Raw genomic sequence first — 24239 nt, 5'->3', positions numbered from 1 at the left:
CTATGTGATGTAACAGATAAAACTGCCTGAGATTTTCAGGCAAGTTCCAGTCTAAACAATAGAGAGAATGGAAGGAAAGGTTTACACTGTACATGGCAGACAAACCAGAGAAGATGAAAATAAAGATGTTATTATATCTCATTGGTCACAAGATTAGAGAATTCTACTGTATCACAAACCATTCAAATAGGACCCTGGAGATTGTATTAGGTGCATTACAAGCAGATTGAAATGAACCAATTAACCGTTACCACTTTTACAGTTAACCAGCAAAAGGGAAAATCTTTTGATACTTTGTTAACAAAGTTAAAATTGTTAGCAGACAATTGCCATTTCACAGAACTAAAGGACATACTCTTCACAGATTGAATTATTTTGTGGAATTCATGAGTTCAGTGGACGGAATGCTCCTACAAGAGACATAGTTAATTTTAGGAAAGCATTTATAGAATGCAAGCTCTGGAACCGTACAAGGGTAGAATAAAAATTCTGGATGGCCAACAGGAATAAGTGTATGTGGAGAAGTATTAGGCAAGAGGCAAAAAAGGGATATAATCAAAGTGTTTAGATTTAGCAAGTACTGTAGAAAGCAACATGAGTGGCTAAAAGCGACCTGTGTTTGGGAAAAATGTGCACGATATGGATTGGAAAATAATTTCTACAAAGAGTGCACAATGAAGAGGACATCAAAAGCCCACAGTGATTGAGATGATGTGTACAGGAACAAGGGCAGGATCGAATTCAGAGTACCAGTCAAAAACAATGTAGCTGGATTATTTTTGTGAGAAGAACACTCACAGGATGTGCCTTCACCAAAGTGTTGATACAAGGGCACCCACACAAGCAAGGGCACCCGAAACTTTCCTTCCTCAAGCAAGTCATCAATCTCAAGGCAGTGGAGTTAAGACCAATGAGTTATGTGCTGATGGTGTACAACAAAATGTACAGCAGGCTGTTAAAAGATGCAAGTGAAGAAACAGCAGAGACACTTACTATCATTTTCAGTCCTCCCTGGATACAGGCATGATAACAGAGGATTAGAAGACTGCTAACATGATACTATTTAAAAAGGGAGGAAGGGATAAACTGAGTAAAGTTTGGTAGTGGGGAAATTATTGAATTCAACTTTTAAGGACAGTGTAAAGTTTGATTTGAGAAAGCACACTTGAATCAAAAACACTCTGAATGACTTATTAAGCGGAGGTTGGGTCTGATTACTTTGATTGAATGATTTAAGAGGGTAACAGGTCTGATTAAGGCAACACTTTTGACATCATCTACATACAACGCTAGCAAAGTTTTTGGTAAGTCCCCATGTACATATCCCCAAAGGCAAACTCTCAAAAAATAAAAGGCCAAAGGATAAATAGAACACGGCAAGTTAGGTCCTAAACTCAGGAAGCAAAGACTAATGGTTTATGGATGTTTGTGTGACTCTAAAGCTATTACCAGTGAGATTCCACAGGACTCCGTATTCTTTCTCTTGCTTGTTGTTGTATAAATTAATGTAGTGGGTGCAATAAAGTAGTTTTCAGAAGAAACAGAAGTTGGCCTTGTGGTTGACAGTGAAGAGAAAAGCTATATACTACTCAAAGATATAGATGATCTGGTCAGTTGTGCTAAAAAGAGGCAAATGGAGTCCAGAGAAGGGCATTTGGGAAGATGCAACTAGCAAATACACAGCAATTGTTAGGATATCAGGTGATGCACAAGAATAGAGGGAGTGCATGCCCACAGATCATTAAAGCTAACAGGATAAAAGGCAAATATGATGCTTTTTCATTATTAGCTGAGACATAGAATATAAGAGCATGGATGTTTTGCAAGAACTGTATAAAACACCAGTTAGACCATGGTTTGATATCCTTATACAGTTCTGGTCATCAGGAACAATTTGATTCTACTGGATAAAAAGCTGCCAGGACTGGATAGGAAGGCATTACTTTCTATGAAATAAAGGACACTAAGGGGAGATTTAAATTGAGGAGAGAATAGGTTGCAGGGAAATAAGTTGGGCAATGAGATTGATGGGATTGATCTGAGGCACAGCATTAACTATAAAGCTTCCAATGTTGATGGGAAACTATGTGAGAAATAGGAATTGTTTTCTAAAGGTGGTGAACTCAATAAATATTGGATATGATGTGGATTTCATTGTAGTAGACTAGAAATGTATCATATCTTGACTTGGAAGTTGTACAGCAAATAGAACTGATAATAATATACCATTCCAGGAACATGAAGATTGTTCAATCACAAGCGGTCACCTCAGCTACACTGTTCACCAATGATTATGCTGATGTAATTCAGGGAACATGGAAATTAGAAGGCAAGTATCATTTAGATCTAGCTGAGTGGAAGCAGTTGGGCATACATCCTCCAAAGTGTATTCCAGTAGTACTCAAGACAAAGCATAAATCCAAGTTAGAGAGACTGACTAAAGCAGAGATAGGAACTCTTGAATATCCACCCTGGTGTGTGTTGAGAAATCAAGTGCAAGATAAATTTCAGTTTAGCTTCATTAACTATTTAACATACATTTCCATTAAACACATGATAGGTAAAAAATATACATTTTTTTTCTTACAGCAATGCACCACTTTATTGCCCTCATGCTTCCCAATTATAGTTATTTGTCTGCAGGTAGCCTCTACAAGTGGATACGCTGGGTAAAACATTCCACAATAGACCACATATTGTGACTCAGCTGAGGGAATGAATAAATACTCCATTTGGAGCTTAGTACATGTTACAAAGCCTACAAAGCCTACAGAAACATTTTCACTATTCTTTATTCCTATTGGCTTATTTGGAATCCATTAGGAATCATGTATTATTTCTAGCCAAGCAAGATCAAGGCATTTTTCTACAAACTATAATTTTGCTCTGAATCAACCTTTATGCTAAAAGGAAAACGCATCAGCATCATCTATTATTGAAGCAATCTGTTTCAATATGTTTTTCAAACTCTGCAAGTATGGTCCAACAATGGACAAAAGCATTACTAAATACTAAAGAATGCTGCTTCAGGTTGCCTGTAGGAGCCTTTGTAACAATGGAGTGTAGATTACATAGCCTAGTCCAGAGTAAATGGTACAAGGATAAAATTTGTTTCAACTTAATTGGGGTGGAGAACAAGCTGGCTGGATTCATTTTTGCATTTTAGCACTAGGTCAACTGGAGAATTAAATGGAAGGAATTATGAACATAGAGAGTAAATGTAAATGTGGCATACTCAAAGCAGGAAAGAGTACACCTGCCAACAATACCAGTGATTTATTATATGCTAGAGTTGGAGGAGAGCTTATTTAGCAATTGTTTAAAAATTTAGCATGAGCTTGTTTTATTTCATAGTCTGTGGGATATGAAGGGGTGAGGATGCGACTGATGACGTGTAAAAAAAAACAGATATTTATTTTGTTTCCAACCCATGCTCACAGTTCTGTAGCTATGTGATAGTCTTAAGATTACTCTCTGCCTCATTGTAAAGAGAGAAAACATACAGATATTTCCTGCTGGTAGCCTCAGACCTTAAGGTCAAATTGTAGCCACAAAGAGTGTATAGTTTCCCCTTAACCTGTCCACCCAAGAACTGACTGACTAAGTCATCACAAACTTCCTCTGCAAATGAATTCCACAGGATGAGGACAACAACTTCCATGTGAGGGGTTTAATTTTTAATGCATTACACTGTTTCATTATTTTTCCCATTTTTATATATTTTGTTTGGTGCTGTAATAAATTCTCAAAAAATGAACTTAGTTAGAAAAGCATAAACAGATTATATCTCAACTATAATCGCCATCAAATGAATCAAGGCTGTGCATTTTAAAAACTTCTCATCGGTTCCAGATTTGCTACTAACAGCTTGCACAGTATTTTTTGGAGAATTATGACTCACCAGACATTTTAGTGTAAAGAAAAGTGAAATTAAAAGACCAGTAGAAAGACAACAATGTGTCGTTAGAATTAATCTATTTCACAGAGTACAAGATTTCTGTGGACTGTTACCTTTAAGATCAACAGTTACTCAGTCAACCAATTCATTTCCTAGTGAACGTGCCGCACGATTTGAGTTAACTTTTATTGTCTTTTGTTTCCTCAATAATTCCCACACACAACGCAGTTGGACCTCACCTTTAGCTCTCCAGAGGCCACTTTGGAAGCCAGCTCAATGACACAGCCAACGGCCATGCATGCTGCACTGGACGAGTACATCTCATTCCAAATGGTGTCACTGTCCACCTGAGCAAACAGACAGCAAAGAGAAACAAATCTGTGAGGGAGGGCTGGCAGGATGACAGCCAATGTACAATAACATTAGTCTTCCTTCTTGGCCAGCTGAATGGACCTTCTAGACACGGGTTGCTTATACTTTTTTATACATAGCCATGTCCAATGGAAATACATTCCTGTCATGCCTCACTGCCATTCTGTGTTTAGACTTCATTACAAACAACATTACATGCATGGACCGGATCTGGATTACTTTGCAAGACTGTTATACACAGGCTACAGTAGTGGTTTGATATGAGCCAGGGGTCTGTGGTATGTGCATGACTCTGTTAAACAAGTGCCAAAGAAATTGAAAAGAAAACCATTTGAATGTTTATCACATTAGATATTAACAGAAGGCATACGTAGTAACTTTACAAGTATTATTCAAAAATGTTATTTTACCTCCAGTATTTTAGTCACAGGAAACAATCTAGTTGATTAAATTATAGTGCAATAAGTAACAAGATTATGTCTTATTAAATGTATCTGTCTACTCATCATGTCTAAACACAAGGCTCTTGTACGAACATCCACTATCCATTAATAAAATTTTCAGTACTTTGCTGACTTTCATGATTTTTGTAATTCTATCCTAACCATTTCACTTTCAATAACATGTTGTAGTTAAAGAAGGAATGCATATTTTTGTAAACAGTACTGTTCAGAAATAACTGAATATGACAATCACTGAATATATTAAGCTGACACTATTATTGCTGCTTGTTGGAGAGAACTATCCTGCAGTAAAAACCCTTCAGTTTATTTACAGTTAACAGGAAACATGATTAATAATCATACTAAGTAGTCATAATAATAACATGATTTTCCTTTTGCATGATTAATAGCCATTTTGTCTTTTTTATGCCAAACATAGAATGAGTTCACTTGGCCGAGAAATTTATGATGCAATTCATTTTTATTATTGAGATTCTTGAAGATGCTGAGGAAGAATAGAGAAGAAAATTAGTGTGTGAATCTGTATTGTGCGAGGACATAATTTGAATATCATGAGTATTTTATCTGCAGGCATGAAGAATAGCCACCCAGTGGCAGCTTCTCTTGAGGGTTGATGGTGAAATTTTAACAATGTTAAATACACAACTCAATAGGAAGACCAGTGTCAGAATGATCTTTGTAATCCTCACATTCCACATACATCTAAATTAGATGGTGGCTGAAGATGAATAATTTTTGTAAGTGTGCACCATTTAGAATGTGCAGCAATAAACAAACTGCTGGAAGAACTCAATGGTCCAGGCAGCATCTGTGAAGGCAGAGGGATAGTCAACATTTTGGGTTGAGATACTGCATCATATAGAATGTGCAACCTTGCAGCCCAATAATGCCAAAAAATCCTTTGACCAGATATGTTGTATAATCAATTTTCAGGTGTACTATGGCACACTTTGCTTTTATTTGTGTAAATTTATGTCAAAAGTACTTTGGGTTAAATACACAAAGGAGCTGAAACACTGGGATGCAGTTGGAGAACTTACTGAGTAGTGGCGGCAATATACAATATTTCACAGCTGAAGGGCTTCATTATATCTCTTCAAGACAAAGCATTAGTAATGAGATATTAAAATAAAACCCACTTCCATCACGGGAGCCCATTTTCTGCACCCACTGTCCTACAAACTAATAGAATTGAAGATTTCGCAATTTTTGGCCATTTTTTTCCTAAATAGCTGTCAGCAGACAAGCTCCTTCTACATTATCCAATAACATTACTTAATGACAACTTCAGAACAGCTCACTAAGTATTGCACCAGTATCTTTCTATATTTTATACCAAGGATCTTCGTGGCCCTGCAGTGTGAGATTGCAAACAATTAGTGTCAGATTATAGATAGTTCCATGCTGTAGGTTCACTGAGAATTGGCCAGAAATGACATAACCATATTTTACACAGAACTATTGCAGCTGGCAGTTGGAGGCTTTCAACTTTTCATTCTGGACTTGATTCAACCCCAGACCCTTGATGTGAAAGACAGTGTCCAAAAGCACTATATCACTTTATCCATATATGAGTCATGTTTGACACTTACATGGATGCATTTCAATATTATTCTGACAAAATTTGAAATTAATTATCAGTAAGTGATATGCAAAGTAAGTTAAATTTGTGCACTGAGAGACATTGCATGATTTAGTAAGAAAGCAATTAAAAAAATTTAAGTAGAAGTATTTAACTTATACCTGCATGAATTTTTCTTTGAAGAAATTTAGGTATGGTGTGTTTTTTCTTGAAGAAAATTAATATTTATGTTTCCGAAGACTACACCCTCAAACTATTGGTCCCAGTAGCCTCATCACTTGCTCATTGTCAAGTTCAGAGACAAGCATATACTGAATCTATTGCATCTGTTCTTGCATAATATGTCATAAGGGAAATGGAGTCAGCCATTAGGAAGAATAGTAACACACAGCTGCAGATTCCCCATCATGTGACATACATATTTTCATTGTAGTAGGCCATTGGCATATGGATGTGGACGTAAGGTTCTGTTTATTTATTTCTTTTAAATTGACTACAACATTTTAAAAGTTCCTACAACTGTGATTTTACTGCTAACAATTCATTCTTTGAGCTTAAAAAGATACTGTTCTCAAGCAAATGCCTCAGTAAAGAAATTACTGTCAGAATGCAATACGACTGACTCACCTCATGTCAAAATTAATTCTAATGATCCAGTCACTAGTCAAAGAAGTCCTATGTTATTTTTCTGCCAATTTTACCATCCTGGAGCTTTTAGGTACAATTTCAATGAATTGCCCCAATTCAGACGAGACAAGCCAACTGGTATTCTCTGATGTATGCTGGGAATTCTCCAGGGCACCAGGAAAGAAACCATCTTATATAAAATCATATCCTGTTTGCAAACATCAAATACCCCCAGCCACCAGCTAATCGAGATATATTAACCCGAGCCAACCTAAGAACTCATTTCTCATCCAGTGTCATGGGCACAGTCCTTTTATATTTTTATGATCCTGTCAAAAAGTAATATTTGCTGCCATTGGTGATGATTTGAATTGCCTCCTCTGAGCCATGCAAACGGAGAAAAGGATCTGTTATCAATTTTGCTAAGCGTGCCTAGAGAATTATGGATTGTTTCAGGTCCAAGTTATAAATGACAACAAACGCTGCAAAGCCTTTTGAAGCAAAGCAGCTGATGATGGTATTGTCATAAAATCTGGCTTGTTCCTAATTGCAGTTTTTTTTTAACCCACCAAGGAGATTAAAGGCTTTGATTATTTAAAAGAAATGACAATTTCAAGCTAAGACTAATCAACATGCAAATGTTAATTCAGTTGTTTGTCACTCTATTCTTGTATATAACAACATAACAATTTAGAAAAATATGCTTTCATGCTTCTACAAATCAAGTAAAAGCTGTAAGTAATAAGGAAATATGTTGAAGCAGAAGATAATGGAAATTTCAGCATTATATTAGTTCCGGACAAAAAAAACATGATCTATATCTGTGTTCTCCCTATCCAGATATTGAAAGACTCACTATGTATTTTTAATAGTCACTAGTTTTGTTCACATTATAACAATTTGATATGACTCTTGAAAATAATTTTTTCAAGAGTCATATAGAAGCATGTTATGTAACCCCTTTTTCAAAGACACACTTTGACAAATTGTTTCTGCAAAGGCTGAAAGCTTTCAGATGTATTTTTTGTGCAATAAATGAAGCAACTGGCTCAGTTTCAGTACTGTTTTCAGCCACTAATCTAGAAATTAGGATGGTTATGATTTTTGGCATCAGTAATCACTCCACAAATATTCAGGGCAGCAACTTGTAGGACTCAAAGCCACAAGCATTGGCAGTGTTGAATTAGTCATAAATTGCTAGTGTAGTGGCAATTGTGAATCATTTCAACCACAGTGCACGTTAGGAGATGTTCAACAATTACTGTTGCACATTATTTACTTTGATATCTGTTGTTTGCAACCTCACCAAATCTTGGTTTTCCCATTCAGTATATATTTACTGTTATCTCCCATTTCCACACAAGATCATCATTACACAAGACTTACTTATGAGCTCTTTTCATTTCCTGGAGAATGTCTCGCTCCAATTTACAACAATAGGCTTTATTACCATTCATTTTGGGGGGGGGGGCATGGAAGAGGGTGTTTGCGTCTAGATGTCAAAATTAGAATTTCAGAAGGGTTTTATGATATATTTTAATTTAGGATGAATCACTAAGAGCTTTTTTTATTGCTGTTGTAAGATATATCGCAAGACAAATATTTCCACTAGTTTGTAAATCATCAGTGCCTCTCATCAGTAAATCTCAGTGACTGCTTCTTCCTGTCTGGTGAATGGTGAGGTCAGACCATCAGTCCTATTAAAATTAAGGGGGGAGTGATTGGTGTGGGGGAACTTTAAGAAAATGCTACTTTATGTCATTTTTTCTGAGGTAATGTTGCATTACTAAGAGCAAGATCTTCCTTAATAATCAATGTGGGAGATTTCGTAAAGCATAGTAGAAAAGACAGCTAAAAGTGTCACACAGTGGGTGCACAAGTGATGACTTTTCCATCTGGGGTTAAACATTAGAGAACATTGTTTCAGTGACTCACTGAGAAACTTGTGTTTTGCTTGAGAATGGTTAGGGAATTCTCCAGCTGTCAGACTTTAATGAAAGCCTGACGAAGACCTAATATAGTGCACAGAATTAAAAGAAACCCAAATATGTATAATGAATAACAACAAATGTTTTACTTACCCCAAGACCTCCACAAGGGAGAGCAGTGAAAAAATTTTGTGTGACGGATCCTAGGTGAGCTAGGGGAAAAAAAAGTAGATTCTTAATTATTGCTGGTTGAGTTTTGCATTCTTTAAATTGTTAAAGCCATGTTCCATGTCATAAACAGAGGAATCTTGGTAGAAGAGCATGGAACACAAAAGGCACTCAAGCCTGCATAACCTCACAAGAGATTCATATAATGGGTTGAGTTAATCTGGAATATTCCCTCTTCATTTCATAAACACCCATTACTTTCTAATTTCTTTACCTTCTCCCCTCTTGCTTTGGAGCGCAGGTAACATTAACCTGAATTTTCCTAATTTTGGAGAAATATCTGAGAGAAAACGTCTCTTATCACCCTGATTCAACTCTTTTTTCCTGGTTCAAAGCAGGTTGAGTACTTAACATGTGCTTTAATTAGTTATTTTGTCAACAATATAGAACTGCCTGATGGATACCCACCACCATATGAATTGATGGAGGTAGTTTAAAAGGGGTTGAAGCATCCCAAAGTGGAAGAATAGAAAATTATTCTAGGCATCAGACTCGCTTGATGTTTAACTGGTAGAAATTTGCAGCTTATACAGGGGGAGAGGGAGAATATTGCTAGACATTGGACTGCATTGGCTAACTCAAGTAACTCAAATTATTGTCATCCTCCTCTTGGCCATTCTGGTATTAGCAGGATCAGGGACCCAGGACTGGCACAGGAACAATATCATCTGTCGCGATATCTGTTTCCATCCCTCTCAATGGTGTGTAGGACAATGGAGGAGTTATTTTCCCTTTAGTATGTAAATCACAAAATTAGACTCAAAGCGGCAGCTTGAAACTGGTTATCATATTTACTCCTCATCCTGCTGCCATTTGATATCCTTTCACATCTGCTTTCCAATCAGGGCCACTGAATAGTAATCAGAAGCAGAATCCTAGTGGAATTTTTCTGTAACTCTTCTGAACCCTGGGGTGTGGATGCTCTCACATCTTTGTTTCCACCAAGATTAGTTGAATTAGGACTAACCAGTATTCGTATGGTATTTACTTCTATTGTTCTTTAAAGGAATCAAGTCCCCTATGCACTATTAGAATCAGTGTGGCTTCACTGTAGGAATGCTAAGAAATAATTTTAGCTATGACACGTAGTGTAACATGCAATATCAAATCAATTGTCTGTTATATAAACTCACCAATGTTCCTTTATGTTGAAATCAATTGACAGGAAAATCAGGCAAGCTGTTTAACAATTAGCTGATTCAACTTTGGGCATTTGCAGTATCACCTAAAATTACTGTCATACTCGCAAAATTAAGCTTCTTGTCACTTAGTTCAATACATCAATACTTCTCAGTTCTGCTGGCTTTGTACCATATGCTAGGCTCCTTCCAGTTTCCAAATGTAAATCACCATGCTTTTTTGACATTACCCATTCTTCAATCAATTTGTGAACCATGGTTCTTCAGAAGAAGTAACAATCATCACGTATGTGGAGATATAGACAAACGTAAATATAATGGCTTGAATCTGTAATGGTGCAGAAATAGTGTATTTATGATCAGGAACCTGCAGGGTTGGTAGAAACAGAATTAATCAGGGCTTTCAGATAAAAATTGTTGGTAGTTAAGAGAGAATAATTTTCAGGGATATGGGGTAAGAGCAGGAAAAAGGGACTGACAGAATTACTATATTGGGAGCCAGCATGGACTTGAAGGGGCTGAATGGTTTCCAGCCAGAGTAGCCTGAGAACTTTGTTCTCCAGTGTCTGTCTCAACAGGTTACAAGCATGCTTGGTTGTAAATTACACCTCCTGGCAAAATGGTACCCCATAATGAAAAATTCCTATGAAGTGATAAATATGTTGGGAGAAGTGACAATTCGATACACTTTGGGCCAAGTGCTTTAAGCTGACATGAGTACTGACTGATGAACGTTGTGGAATGTGTTGACGTCAGAAGAAAGCTCTACAAACCCAGCAGCTTCCTTATGTTCAACTTTTGCCTGTTAAGGGGGTTAGTGCCAAAGAGTAGCGAATGGTATTCGGAGTGCACCATCTGTAATTCCTCCAAAGTGGCTTTTCGACCTTGGATTCGCTAAATGAAGAAAGCACAAAAAAAGTAAATTCACTCACAGGAACCTACATGATCCTAGAAAAGATCAACTGGAATGTCAAGTTTACAATCTGACAATATCACTCTCCACTGAATTCAATACTGATTAAATGCAGGCATGGCATGAAACCATTGATCCACCTGACTTCCCATAGAGCAGGCGAGATTAAAGTTGTCCCCACTCAGTCATAATTATAAAACTGGGCTCTGCTGTACAGGCATATGGCATAGCTGAAAACCTTCCAAAATGAGTGGTGTCACTAGTGAGGTTGGAGAGGTAAAAAACAGAGGCATTAAAACATTTAAATGAAGACATGAAGGAAGAAACTAGCCTCTGTCTTGCCCAATGTCTGCAATCTAAACTGAGGGCACGGGTTTCCTGGAATGGACTCCCCAGATTTGAGTGAACTGCCCATCTGGCTGGGAGGAAATTTAGAGCGTTTAGGATGCCAACCTAAATCAGGAATTAGGCCTCCAGAATACGTTTATTGGGATCCACAGAGTAAAACACCTTCTTCAGTGCTGCAGCCACCAAAATACAAGTGAGAAAGAAAGAGAGAAAATTAATCTCTGGCTCTAACAGGAATACTGTGATCTGCTGACAATCTGCAGTATTATTTCTTCTCACTCCCATTCCTCTAGGAATTCTCATGGGCTTGCTCCAGATTGGATCTGCACATGGTTTCCAGGCCCCTGATGGATGAACTGTATTATGACACCAAAAGGTTACTCCAGCTCTTCGGGTTTATGTAGCTAGGTCCAAAGCAGTGTTTTATGTGAACCTCAGCCCAACACCTTCAGCTACTCAAAAGAGGTAGGCCAAACATGATGTGTCAGTTTTAGGTGTAAGAGAGATATCCTGATAAGCATTTATAAATATGATACCTGGCAGAAAATCAAACCAAGAAAAATCTTAAAAAACATGCCTTGTCAAGTGGGGTCCACAACAATATTTTACAATGGAGATATTGTCAACAGCATTATATATTAAAATTCCTAAAAGATTTTCTTTTCTTCTGAACAGCTAAATCTACATAGTTATCCCATTTCAACTTCATAAGAGACCAAAACCATAGTGTAATAATGATTAGAAAATAGTCAGATCCTATACTTCTGCATGTATTACATTCAATATTATAATATTGGACACATGTTGGAAAATAAGTCATAAGATTTAAATATGTACTTCTATAAAAAATACTTCCAATCAATACCATAGAAGAGGTAAACAACATTTATCATTAACCATTAAAAATTACATTGTGTGTGGTTAATTATTAAATATAAGCATCAGTGAAATGCTTGATTTTCTGTACAGAGTGAATGCTGAAGGAGTTGAGATCTAGAATTCAAACCACTTAACCTTATGAAAATTGGAATCAAATAGCAACTGAAGCTTGAATTACAAGTGTATTTTATAATTAAAAGTAAATGTACAGCAGGTTATCCCTTTCTGATGTTAAGAATGCAGAATTTGCAAAAAAAACAAGATACATACGGAGGAATTCACACTTAGTTGCTAGCATTAGCATGCAGTATAGTAGTGTCAGCTCATGATTTTCTACCCCTGAAATTCATTCCATTATCAATAAGGTGAGATGTCTACTTCCATCACCCTTTCAGACACTGAATTTTAGATTCAACATTTGAAGGGTACTTGACTAAGGATATCAACTCCATTCCTCTCTCCACTGATGCTGTTTGATCTGCTGAGCGTTTCCAGCATTTTCTGTTTTTGATTCAGATTTCCAGCATCTGTTTTTTTTTGAGGAATGACAGAGCATTTGAAACAGTCTCCATTGGGCCCTGTCATTCTTCACAAGCAGAATCCTTCATCCCTGGTAACATCCTTGTAAATCATCACTGCAGAATCCTTAGTGCCATTACAACCTTTCTGCAGACCATAAAGGCACACAGTACATTAGCGCTGCCCTAATATTTTATACTGTTCTACCACAACCTCCTGGCTCTTATATTCTGTTACTCAGTCAAGTATTCCATTGTCCTTTATCTACTTTCATGGATCTATGAAGATGTACTCTAAGTTTCTTCTGTTTCTCTACACTTCTTCATATCCTGCAGTTTCTTGTGTATTCCTTCACTTTGTTTGCCCTTCCCAAAAACATTAGTGCACATTTCTCTGGATTCAATACCATTTGCCACTTTGTGCCCACCCAACCATTCTATTGCTATCAGAATCAGAATCAGGTTTATTATCATCGACATATGTCATGAAATTTGTTGTTTTGTGGCAGCAGTACTGTGCAAGACATAAAGACATAAAAATTATGATAAGTTACAAAAATAAATAAATAGTGCAAAAGAGGAATTTAAGTTCGAGCCATTAATATAAAAAAGAAGCGAAGGACCAAGTACTGAAACATGTGAAACTTCAGTGCACACGGCCCTCCAGTTGCTATAAACTTCTATTAACTGTCTCCTTTTGCTTTCTCTCACTAATTTTTAATTCAACTTGCAACTTCTACTTGGATCACATGGTCCTTTACTTTCCTAATCAATCATCTATCCAGATGATGTCAAACATGCTACCATCAACAAATATCTTTGTTACTTTATCAAAAAATTCAATTGTTAATCAAACATGATATCCCCTTAAGAAGTCCATGCCAACTTAATCGTGTCTAACTGTTAATTTATACCATCCTTCAAAGTCTTTTCCAATGGTTTTCCTGCTGCAGATATTGGATTGACTTATCCAATTATTTAGTCCTTTTTGAACAATGGTACCACATCAGCAACCTTTCAGTCCTCTGACAGCTTGCCACTAGTCAAAGAGAATTGCAAAACTGATTGTCAGAGCCTGTCTTATTGCCTTGCTTATTTGTTTGAAGAGCCTGAGAAATATTTTATCTACACCTGTTGATTTATCTACTTTCAAAGATACAAGGTACCATAATATATCCTCTCTATTTTTATCACTTCCAAAACTTCATGTATTCATCCCTCACATGTATCTCATCCAAAATGCTACACATTCTGCTTCCACACACAGACTATCTTTTGGTATCTAATAGGACACTCTCTTTCCTTTGTTTCCATGCACCTATTTATAAAAAGTCTTAACATTAGCGATTTGGATATGAATGTAGGAGGTAGGACTAATGAGCTTGTAGGTGACATGAAAATTGGGGGTGTTTTGATGATGAGGTGGATAGTCAGATCAGAGAATGATTTTGACAAGTGGTTAAGATGAACAGAGCAATGGTAAGTGGAATTTAATTCTGATAAACATGAGGTGATGCATCTCGGGAGGTAAAATATGGGTAGGACATACACCACGAATGGTAGTGCCCCAGGGAGTATTAAGGAACAGAAGGACCTTGGTTTACAAGTCCATCAATCCCTAAAGATGGCAGCACAGGTAGATAAGGTGGTGAAAAAGGCATACTGAACACTGGCCTTTATTAGCCAGGGCACAGAATATAAGAGTGTGAAGGTCATGATCCAACTTTATTAAAGTTTGTTTATGCCACAGCTGGAGTATTATATGCAGTTCTGGTCACCACACTCTGGGAAGGATGTCAATGCACTGGAATCGTGCAGAAAAGATTTACCAGGATATTGCCAGGGATTAAATGTTTTGAACATGAGGAGAGATTGGATAGACTGGGTTTGTTTTCCTTGGAGTAGAGGATGCTGAGGTGTTACCTGATACAGGCACACAAAATTATGAAAGGATTAGATAGGGAGGATATTGAAAAACTTTTCCCTCTAACTGAAACTTCCAAAACCAAAGGGCATAAATCAAAGGTGAAGAGCAAGAGGGTTAGAGGGTACCTGAGGATATTGTTTTCTTCACCCAGTGAATGGTTGCAATCTGGAGTGCACTGCCTGAGAAGGTGGTGAAGACACATGCTCTCGCAACATTTAAGAAGTATCTAGATGAACACTTGAATCGCCAAGGCAAAGAAGACTAAGGACCAAGTACTGGTAAATGTATTGGTATGAATGGATACTTGACAGCTCCAATAGCTATAATGGGTCAAAGGGCCGGTTTCTATGCTGTGTGAGTTTATGACTCTTAGGGATTTCCTGATTTTACTTGCCAATAATCTTCATGCTCCCTCTTTTCCTTACTTTTTCATCTTTAATTTCACCCCTTCACTACTCTAGTCCTGGGCTCTCTGCAATGTTGAGTGCCCTTTTCTGCCTTATGCAAACAGACTTCTTCCTTGATCTCTTCACAGGTCTAGATTTGGGAGGTATCATTTATTTTGTTGGGCATGTAGTTATTCTGAAGCTTTACTGCCTTGTCCTCAAATGCCTCTCATTATTATGATCCTCATTTACCTTTAACTAGCTTTTTCAGCACACACTTATTAAATCATATCTCCTGGGCCTTAACCCAATTTAGAATTATTGCTCCTGTATTATCATTCCCCTTCTTGAATGTAACTGAATTATGATTCCTGCCACCAAATGGTACTCCCACTGCAATCCTTTCCATTTGCCCAGCTTTATTCCCTCAGGACTAAGTGAAGGTACTTATCATGCTTGCTACTTGTTACATACTGATCAACAAAAGTTTTCCTGAATAGATTTCAGGAGTTCTGCCTTTGTTCATATTCTTTATGTTAGTACCATCCCAGTGAATGTGAGGATAATTGAAATTCCCAACTATTATTACCTTTTTTCATACATGTACTTCCCAGAAATTTCTCAAGGTCTTTTTCTGGTAATTATGTGGGGTAAATTGAAAAGGGAAAAATAAGTTCAATAATTTATTTTCTACTTATTTTACATTAACATTTTATATGTTTTTATTCTGCAGGCAGCAACATGAAAAAGCCTGCAAATGCAATACCTCCTATCAAAGGCTGTGATGGTGTTCTAGGGGCAGGACCTCAGTGGGATGCCCATTGAGGCCTTGTTACCTGATTCAAGACTCGAATGGGCCAGAATAATTGGATCCATGCATTCGTGCCAGGCAAGAGCCTGGTGGGTGGAATTTTGGTTATTTCAGGCACCCGGACAAATCTAGCAGGATTCTGCCCAAAACATGGAAGTGATTATACACATTCTGCTTGCTGAACTGCAGGTTGAATTATAATGCCAGCAGATGAAGGTGAGGGATTCCAAGTACTCCAATCTCACCTCACAAGCGCTGACCAATCCTTTCTCCTGCAGCCTTAACCAGATGCTCTGTATCCTCCCAGCATGCTCGGGGTGGTTGCTGTGGTTACCACAGATACATTGGTGTTTAAGCATGATGGTCTCATAGACTATACCTGTAGTAAAATAAAAACAGCAAGGGAACAAAAAACAAATAGAGTGGACTTCTTGAATTGACTACACTGTCCAAGTTGCACAATAACAAAAGAGCAACATTAATATTGCTGGCCTTAAGATTTACCACTTTGCTGCAGTGGTTAGAATTTATTTATACATTCTTATATTTCTTCAAAGTTCTTTCATTCACACATCATTAAAATTTGTTTAATGCCAGACAATAATATTAGGTTGATAAACTTTTCAGTGGAATAAATAAGAATTTAAAAAAATCATAGCTTCCAAAAAAAACTAAAACAGAAACTTACAATCCTGCAGCTGTTGCTACAGTAAAATCCTCCATGCTGAAGAAATCTGAGTTATTGGATCTTGTGTAATTTTCAGCATCTTGTAGCAATACCATCTTCACAGAATTGCAACTAGTTCAATTATTTTGTTACATCTACTCCCATGGTTAAGTGCTAGGTATGCTGTGTGTGTATCAATATGCTGTGTGTGTATGAGAATGAATATTTAAATGAATTTTGCAAGAAGAATTGAATTACTTCAGATAGTGTGGAATGTCTGTACATTTAGAAGAAAACACGCACACACACAAAAAATGCTGTGTTTAGTAAAGTGAGATTTGGATATTATCTACCTTCAAGAATGTAAAGAAAATACGTCTCAGTTTTGGAGGCCTGCCTGATTACTATGGAAGTTGAAGTCTCAACTACAGTTTCCCCTATCAACAGGAGATAGTTATATTGACTATACAGGCACCCAGAGATACATTGGTGACATACCCACCAGGCTACATGAGATAAATCAAATGAATTGTACAGAAATATTGATACAAAATCCAAATACTTGCAAAAGCACATGCCGTTTCAGTGTTTTTGTGCAGCCGTGGAAGCCAGATGCAAACAAAACATTAAAATCCTTGGTTTGATATATTCAAAATGGAAGTGCACATAAGTGAATTGAGCAAAAACAAAACATTTTGTGGCAATTGTTGCAATTGTGACTAGAAGCTTTTGTATTTTATCCTGCTGTATTCTTAAGTAATTTTGTTTTATAAATCTATTGATTAGTTTGTTTTAAATTCAAACAAGAGACCTGATCCTATCCTAATATGGTTATGGTAACTTCTGGTATAATCACGATGGGTCATGGCGTCTAATAAATGTGCAGATGAGGGTGCACTCTCCGCAATATTCTGGTTGGGGTACCCAAATAGCTGCAAGGAATTGTGAGCTGACAGCTGCAGTATGTTCATGCTTTTTCACCCCCTAGAGCAAGAGGATCCAGGAGTCTTCCCACCATCTCTGGAAAACCTGCTGACGTGATCTCAACTACTCCATTATCAGTCAACCACCACCCATTCCTTCCACCCCACAACCCTCCCCTTTCACAATTTGCTATGCCTCATGATCCCTCCCTCTCCTCATGGATTTACCCTAGATTCTGATCACCTGCAATTTCTGCAGCTCCTGGTGTTAAATTGAGCAGGATCATCACAACAACTTCCAGTAATTCTTTGTCCCCCACCTCCACTGTAAGCACACTTGCCAGCTTCCTTCCCATCATTCTGTATCAGGGCCTTTGTCTTTCTATTTACTTTGTGTGCATTCCTTTTCTCCTCAACTATTTCTGAACATACCACCCCCTCTAATGATCCTACTTCATGGCATTTTGTCCAGAGTGATGTCCACTAGATCTTAAATGAAGAGGGAATCATTTTTTATTGTTTATGGAGTTTTAATAGGATTTGTATTTGTGTAAAGGTTATGGAATCTTACGTAAGGTTCCTGATGTGTTTGGGATGAATTATTTAATGATTGTTTTTAGGTTAACTAAGATCTGGCTAATAAAGACTGAAACTGAAATGGTAAAGCACGGTTTTCTCTAATTTGTCAGCAATTAGTCTAGTGCGGAATGTTTACAGAAAAGTTCACCGACCAGCAGGAAAGAAGAGGAAAGTCGTAATTTAGGAGATCGAGGAAAGCTTTGTGAATATGGCCCTAAGGTAATACCCATGAAACTGGAGGGCCTCACTGATATGCAGTTTGGTCTTCACTGTTAGTGCCTTGTCTCCAACAAATAGAAAGGGCTCTGTCCATCAGTGATCTGATGACCCTGCTGTCTATTGAGTGATTGGACTGGAGAGGTGAATTTGAATGACTGTCAGGCCTTTGTGGGAGAGTTATTTTCCTTACTTGCAATCACGACTTGCACTAATTTATTAGCAGGATAAATGCCATTAAGAAATTCTTAAACTTGTTCTTGATTTGAGGCCACTTCATATAAATAAGCCAAAGAGAGGGGAAGAGATGATTTGAAGTATCCTTTTCCTGGAAGTTTTACCACATAAATGCTGGGTGGAATGGGAGTCAGAAAAAGCCTGTAGTTTTGTTCTCAATCTATCCAGTGTACAATCTCAATCAGACAAAGTAATTGCTTCTCAGATCTTCTACAGCCTTTTACATAATAGTATTTAATTTTGTTGCAGAGTGAACCAGTTTCTTAGAAGGAATGTCCTGTTGCTTAAAACGTGAAGGGGTGCACATTTAACTTTTATCAGTTGGAAGCTCGAAGCACTTTAGGATATATTTCTTGCACAGTCAAAAAGAAGACTCAAAGCTTCCACATGATGAGGGTTATTGATCAGGCCAGGTAAAGTACAAGCATAAATTACAGGACATGATTTTTACTTAAACCTGAAACCTCTTGCATATTTTGAGAAAAATGCAATAACACTTCATTCACATGGACACACAAACAGTATAAGTAATATAGTTAAAAAATTTTACAAATTTTTCAAAACTCAAGTTTACTTGAAAGTGAGTAAAGTGCAATTTGAATGCCAGTTTAAATATCATGGGCATAACACAGAAAGAAATAAAATACATGTTTTAACTATTTAAATTTTTATTAATTTTTCACACATCAATACATTTTAATGGTCTTCCGACTTCTGCAGCAAAGTGGCTAAAATATACATCACTTGTAATTAGAACTTTGAAGCTGGCAGCCAATAGCTCTTTAAAAGCAACATTAAAAAAAACACATTTTAAAATAATACAACCTTTTGTTTTAAAATTTGACATGTGCCAAAAAGGGCAGTGAATAAATGCAATTAATGGTTTTGGTCACTCATTGCCTTGCTTGATGAAATACATCAAATTCTTTGGACACGTTTGTGGACACCATTTGTCTTCCTTCCTCTTCACCCCAACCCAAATCCCAAAATCATATTATGACTTCCAATTGGAAAGGTCGTATTGGTGTAGGAATACCGGAATATAAATATATATCAGAAAGGAAAAGAAAAATATGTAAACAATGAACATGTTAAACTGCTGGAAATACACTACAGTGTCTATGTAGCATCTGTAAGAGAAAGCAATAAATCAAAGGATCTCTATCTGAAAGTGTTAATCTGTATTGCTTTTTTCCAGGTGCCGATTGGGCTTATAAATTTCTAACCATTCCTTTTGAAGATTCATTTATATATATACACAGGGATAGAATCTCCACAGGTAAACAGACTTCCTGCTGTAACTTGGGCAGAGGATTCACGGGTATTCCAGAGGAACATTGAAATATTTCTCAGCAATTTGCTTTAGGTCTCAGGGCTTTCACTCAACCTTCTGCCCAAGTTTTAATATATAAAAAAAACACAGAAGTTCTTGGACATTTTATCCCATGTTTCTCAAAGAAACAACACACTATATAAAAAAAACATATCCCAGTGTCAAATACAATTGAAGTGCAACTCTTAATGGTGCACAAGCAGCAATAGGAAGGTGACCACTATCTTCTGGAACAAGTTATTAAAGATGGCACAATTTTCCAAATGGTTTATTCTTATTTTAGACCTTTCAACTTTATCAAAAATCCAGGAAATAAAATAAATCTTAAGGGTGTAATCCTTGTTCAAAATTAAAACCAGGATTTTTCTATTTAATGACCATAAAAATTCAATGAAAATGGAAGGGAAGCCCTTCAATGGGATCCTTTCTCTCCTTTACAGTAAATAACACATTCAACCATAATTTTATGTTTAATTTATTCCATACATTGAATTTTTGTGAGCTCTTCATCGGTCTAGCAGAATGTTCTGCAGCACATAAATTCAATATAATTTAATATTAGACTGTGAATTTCCATTACAACTCAATACAATTTTAGTAGTGACAAAACATTACATTGTTGCGCAAAATATTAATATCATACCTAATGAATAAAAAGGAATTAAAAGCAGTAAATACTTTTTCAATTAGTTTAGAAAATCAGCAAATCAAAGAAATATTATTTCTCCGATAATCTCTCGGAGAGAACTTTGAATTCTGATACAGAGACAAATGACAACTTGCTGCTAATTTTCTGAATACAGAGTTATATATTTCCTACTGATCCTGTAAATTTCTCTAATTGTACCTTAGAATGTTAACTGTGGAAGTTTCCAGAGAATAACTTTTGCAATAATAAATAGCAGAAATGGATCTCCAAGAATAAAAAAGCCAGCTCTCAAAAGTAACATCTCTTCCTATATTACAACAGGAACTATATTTTGGAGGCAATTCCTTGGCAGAAAATCTGAAGCTGTGAAGGATGCATATAGTTGCAAGTTCCTCCTTTATAAAACTAAGAATATTTTCTGAAATCAAAATGGTTGCAGAACTGAAGAATCTTCTCATTAAGTCAAAAAGCAATTGTTGATATTTTTGAGTTAATTTACAATAATCTGTTTTGTTATGCATGCTTTATGAATGTGAACTTTTCTTTTTAATCTTCCAAAGCAACATAAAATAAAATCATTTCTTTTTCTCTCCCCACCTTTGCTAAAAGGTTTGTCATTTTAGTTTAGGTTATGATTCTTTCAGAATTAAATGTTTGCAGCTTAATTGGGTCAAAGAATTTGCTCTTATAATTTTGCCAGTACAACATCAACTAAATCTTTCAAATAGTTATTTTTCATTCTTTTTTTGCATTCTATCTGATTTTCCAAAGAAAGAGAAGCTGGTTTGGGCTGAGCTTACACCTTGTTTTTCTCCTTGTTCTAAGATTGCTATCAGCTAAACATGATGGGAGAAAGAAAGAGGAATAACAATTTTATTAGAAGATAAATCAGTGGCATAGATATCATATCTATATGACATGTTGCATTCAGCAAATGTTTTAAAAAAATAAGGCAATGGCATGTGTTTCGTTGAGCTAGGGTTCTCTGGTTTAAGACAGAACTTGCCCATTCAAACACAATGTCCAGTAGCAGCAGTGTTTGTCAGCATGTATTCCAGACTGCTTTTAAACTGAAATTGGTTGTAAGTGCACATCTAAGATTAAAAAAAATGAGTGTGGACCAAATTAGTTCTGACTGATCAACTGATCTCTACTTTTGAGTAACTACAGATTTACATGACATTGAGCGGTTTTAAAAAAACAAATAATAATTGAAGTGTAACAAAAGTGCAATTTGTGTTATTTATAGCATTGGAATCTGTTGAGCTCCTAAGAATACTGAATTAAGAGTGCCTATTAAAGAATTCCTTTGGGACTCCTACCAGTGGAATGGACGTGCCTGATGGGATGGTCTGTGGAGGGGTGCGGTAATGTGGAAGCAGCTGGTGATGACCGTGTCCTGGAAACAGCCCTCTGCTTCCCTGATCCTGTCATGCCAACCATGGCCATCTGAGTTTGGTATGCTCCAAGCTGGTGGACACGCTGATGATCCAGGAGCTGCTGTTACCATGGAAACAACACAGTAGGAAGAAATGTGAGAGGGATCAAATAAGACACTTGGAGAAACATGTCAACAAATTAAGTTCATTAGGTCAGAACCATAATAAACACTGTGAAGACCTGAAGCCTAGTCAATAAATCCCTTCAACAGATGTTCTCACACTGTCAATCACTACCACCATTTAGCATAAGAAGTTTCTTGAACTTATTGAATACTTTCTGAGACTGCATTCTTTTCTGAAATATATGACAGACTCATGGAATATTAACTCTACAGCAATATAAAGAGGAAAATATGTGCATTTTACAAATGTATCAAAATTAAAATACAGTGATATGGCAATGGGAATGTCAAGATATGATCCAAAGGGCATAATGACACTTTATCATTGCAAATCTATTTAATGCAGGACATTACTGTGCAGCTTTTGGACCATGAAGTATGATTTTCCCGTTCTGTGTCTGAAAATCACATAGTCTTAATACTTTGATGCCTTGTCCACTCAATTACAGAGCTGGAAGCAGCAGGAAATACATAAGCTGAAATTGAAAATAGATCTTTATAAGAAATACATTGAGCTGGACATTCATCAACATATGTTTCCATATTTTGAAAGGTGCAATGCAGGGGACTACACCAGCCTGGGGCAAGGGCATGGGAATTAGATATTGTACCATGCACAGCCTTGCATTTGTGATCAAGGACAAAGACCTTTTTTCTGCAGTCTCCCACCAGGGGGAAAGTGGGCATGACCAACAGAGCAAAGGGGGTCAGCAATCTTGGATTGGCCACCATGTGATGTCAGGACACATACTTGCTTTGTATGCATGGAGGACCATGATTTGAATTTCAGTTTTATGGCTTTGAGAAGATATTCACCAACTCAATGCATTAGAAATGTTGCACGATGTGAGGGAAATTCTAGGTGACTGAATCCAGGCATAAAGAGGAAAAAAATAAGAAGCAAATTTGAAATTTATTGCATTATTAGACTACCTTGCAGCAGCAATACATTTTTGTATGTATGTAATTTTAATGTATGGTTTCTTCTGTACCGTAATTAATTTATCAATGTTCCTCATTATGTGGAATTGCTGATAGTTTATAATTTGGAACAATACCTACATCCTTGAATCAGTATAGATACAGTAATACGACTTTTGCATATTTGAACTTATATAGCAAGCATTTAAAGTGCTAAGAACGTCAAAGAAGAGTAAATTTTCAAAAGAATAGACAGAAAGAACTAGTACTTATATAGCACCTATAATGCAGTAGTAAACAAAAATAAAATGGTCTTGAATTATAAAATGACATATAGGGCAACTGAACAAAAGTTTAGTCAAAGAGGTAAATTTTGAGGAACATCTGAACAAAGGGAAAAAAGAGGTGGAGAGGTTTATAGAACCATATTCAGATACTTATCAACTCCCTTTTGAATACTACTTTTGGATCTGCCTCCCCGCTATCCCTGATGGTGCACAGAAGGCTCTACTTGCTGAGTAGAAATGTTTCCCTTCATGTCACTTCTGTTTTTTTTTGCCAATCAACTTTGTTCTGCTTTGTTCTTTAATGTCTGCCATTGGGAAAAGTTACTTTCCATCTAATTTGTCAATACTTTCTAAGGCCTTCACACCTTTTCTAAAGAGTGACACTCAGAACAGTACACAATCTTTTAGTTGTGTATGAACCGGTATGTTATAAAGGTTCATCATGATTTTCTTGATCTTGTACTCTATGCCACTCTTTATAAAACCCAGGATTCCATATATATTGTTAATCATTTTCTCAACCTGTTCTTCCATTATCTTCAAATCATGTACTTTTATCTTCATATTCTGCACCACTTTTAGATTTTACTCTTTATTATATTGCATTTCCTTTATTTTCTTACAAAAGTGTACTACTTTACATTTCTCAGTGTGAAATTTCATTTGCCAACAAATTGTTCATTTCACCAACCTTTCTTATGTCTCTTTGAAATCTATTACTATCCTCCTCAGTGTTCACTATGTCTCCAAGTTTTGTGCCATTTGCACATTTGGAAGTTGTGCTCTCTGCAGCCAGTACAAATCAATAATACATACTGGAAAAAGTAACAGTCTGAATACCAA

The 24239-nt window shown here is 36.6% G+C and overlaps 2 protein-coding genes across 4 annotated transcripts in view; both read right to left on the bottom strand.

Annotated features, from left to right (window-relative positions):
* Nucleotides 1-17969, bottom strand: part of LOC127570967 (histone deacetylase 4-like) — a 106740-nt gene extending 88771 nt beyond the window's left edge. Inside the window, exons 1-5 of the mRNA XM_052016935.1 lie at nt 17855-17969; nt 16266-16399; nt 11012-11132; nt 9025-9083; nt 4138-4245 (exon numbers count right to left, since the gene is read on the bottom strand). Of these exons, the coding sequence (XP_051872895.1) occupies nt 4138-4245; nt 9025-9083; nt 11012-11132; nt 16266-16399; nt 17855-17969 (537 nt within the window). The remainder of the gene's footprint in view (nt 1-4137; nt 4246-9024; nt 9084-11011; nt 11133-16265; nt 16400-17854) is intronic.
* A 1385-nt stretch (nt 17970-19354) lies between these two features.
* Nucleotides 19355-24239, bottom strand: part of LOC127570330 (histone deacetylase 9-like) — a 476207-nt gene continuing 471322 nt past the window's right edge. For all 3 annotated transcript variants that reach the window (XM_052015776.1, XM_052015777.1, XM_052015778.1), the window contains one exon: nt 19355-22124. In XM_052015776.1, coding sequence (XP_051871736.1) covers nt 21921-22124 — 204 coding nt within the window. In that variant the 3' untranslated portion in view covers nt 19355-21920. The remainder of the gene's footprint in view (nt 22125-24239) is intronic.

This window comes from Pristis pectinata, chromosome 5 (genome assembly GCF_009764475.1).
Source record: "Pristis pectinata isolate sPriPec2 chromosome 5, sPriPec2.1.pri, whole genome shotgun sequence".
Taxonomy (NCBI): domain Eukaryota; kingdom Metazoa; phylum Chordata; class Chondrichthyes; order Rhinopristiformes; family Pristidae; genus Pristis; species Pristis pectinata.
This window is presented reverse-complemented; position numbering and strand designations above follow the sequence as displayed.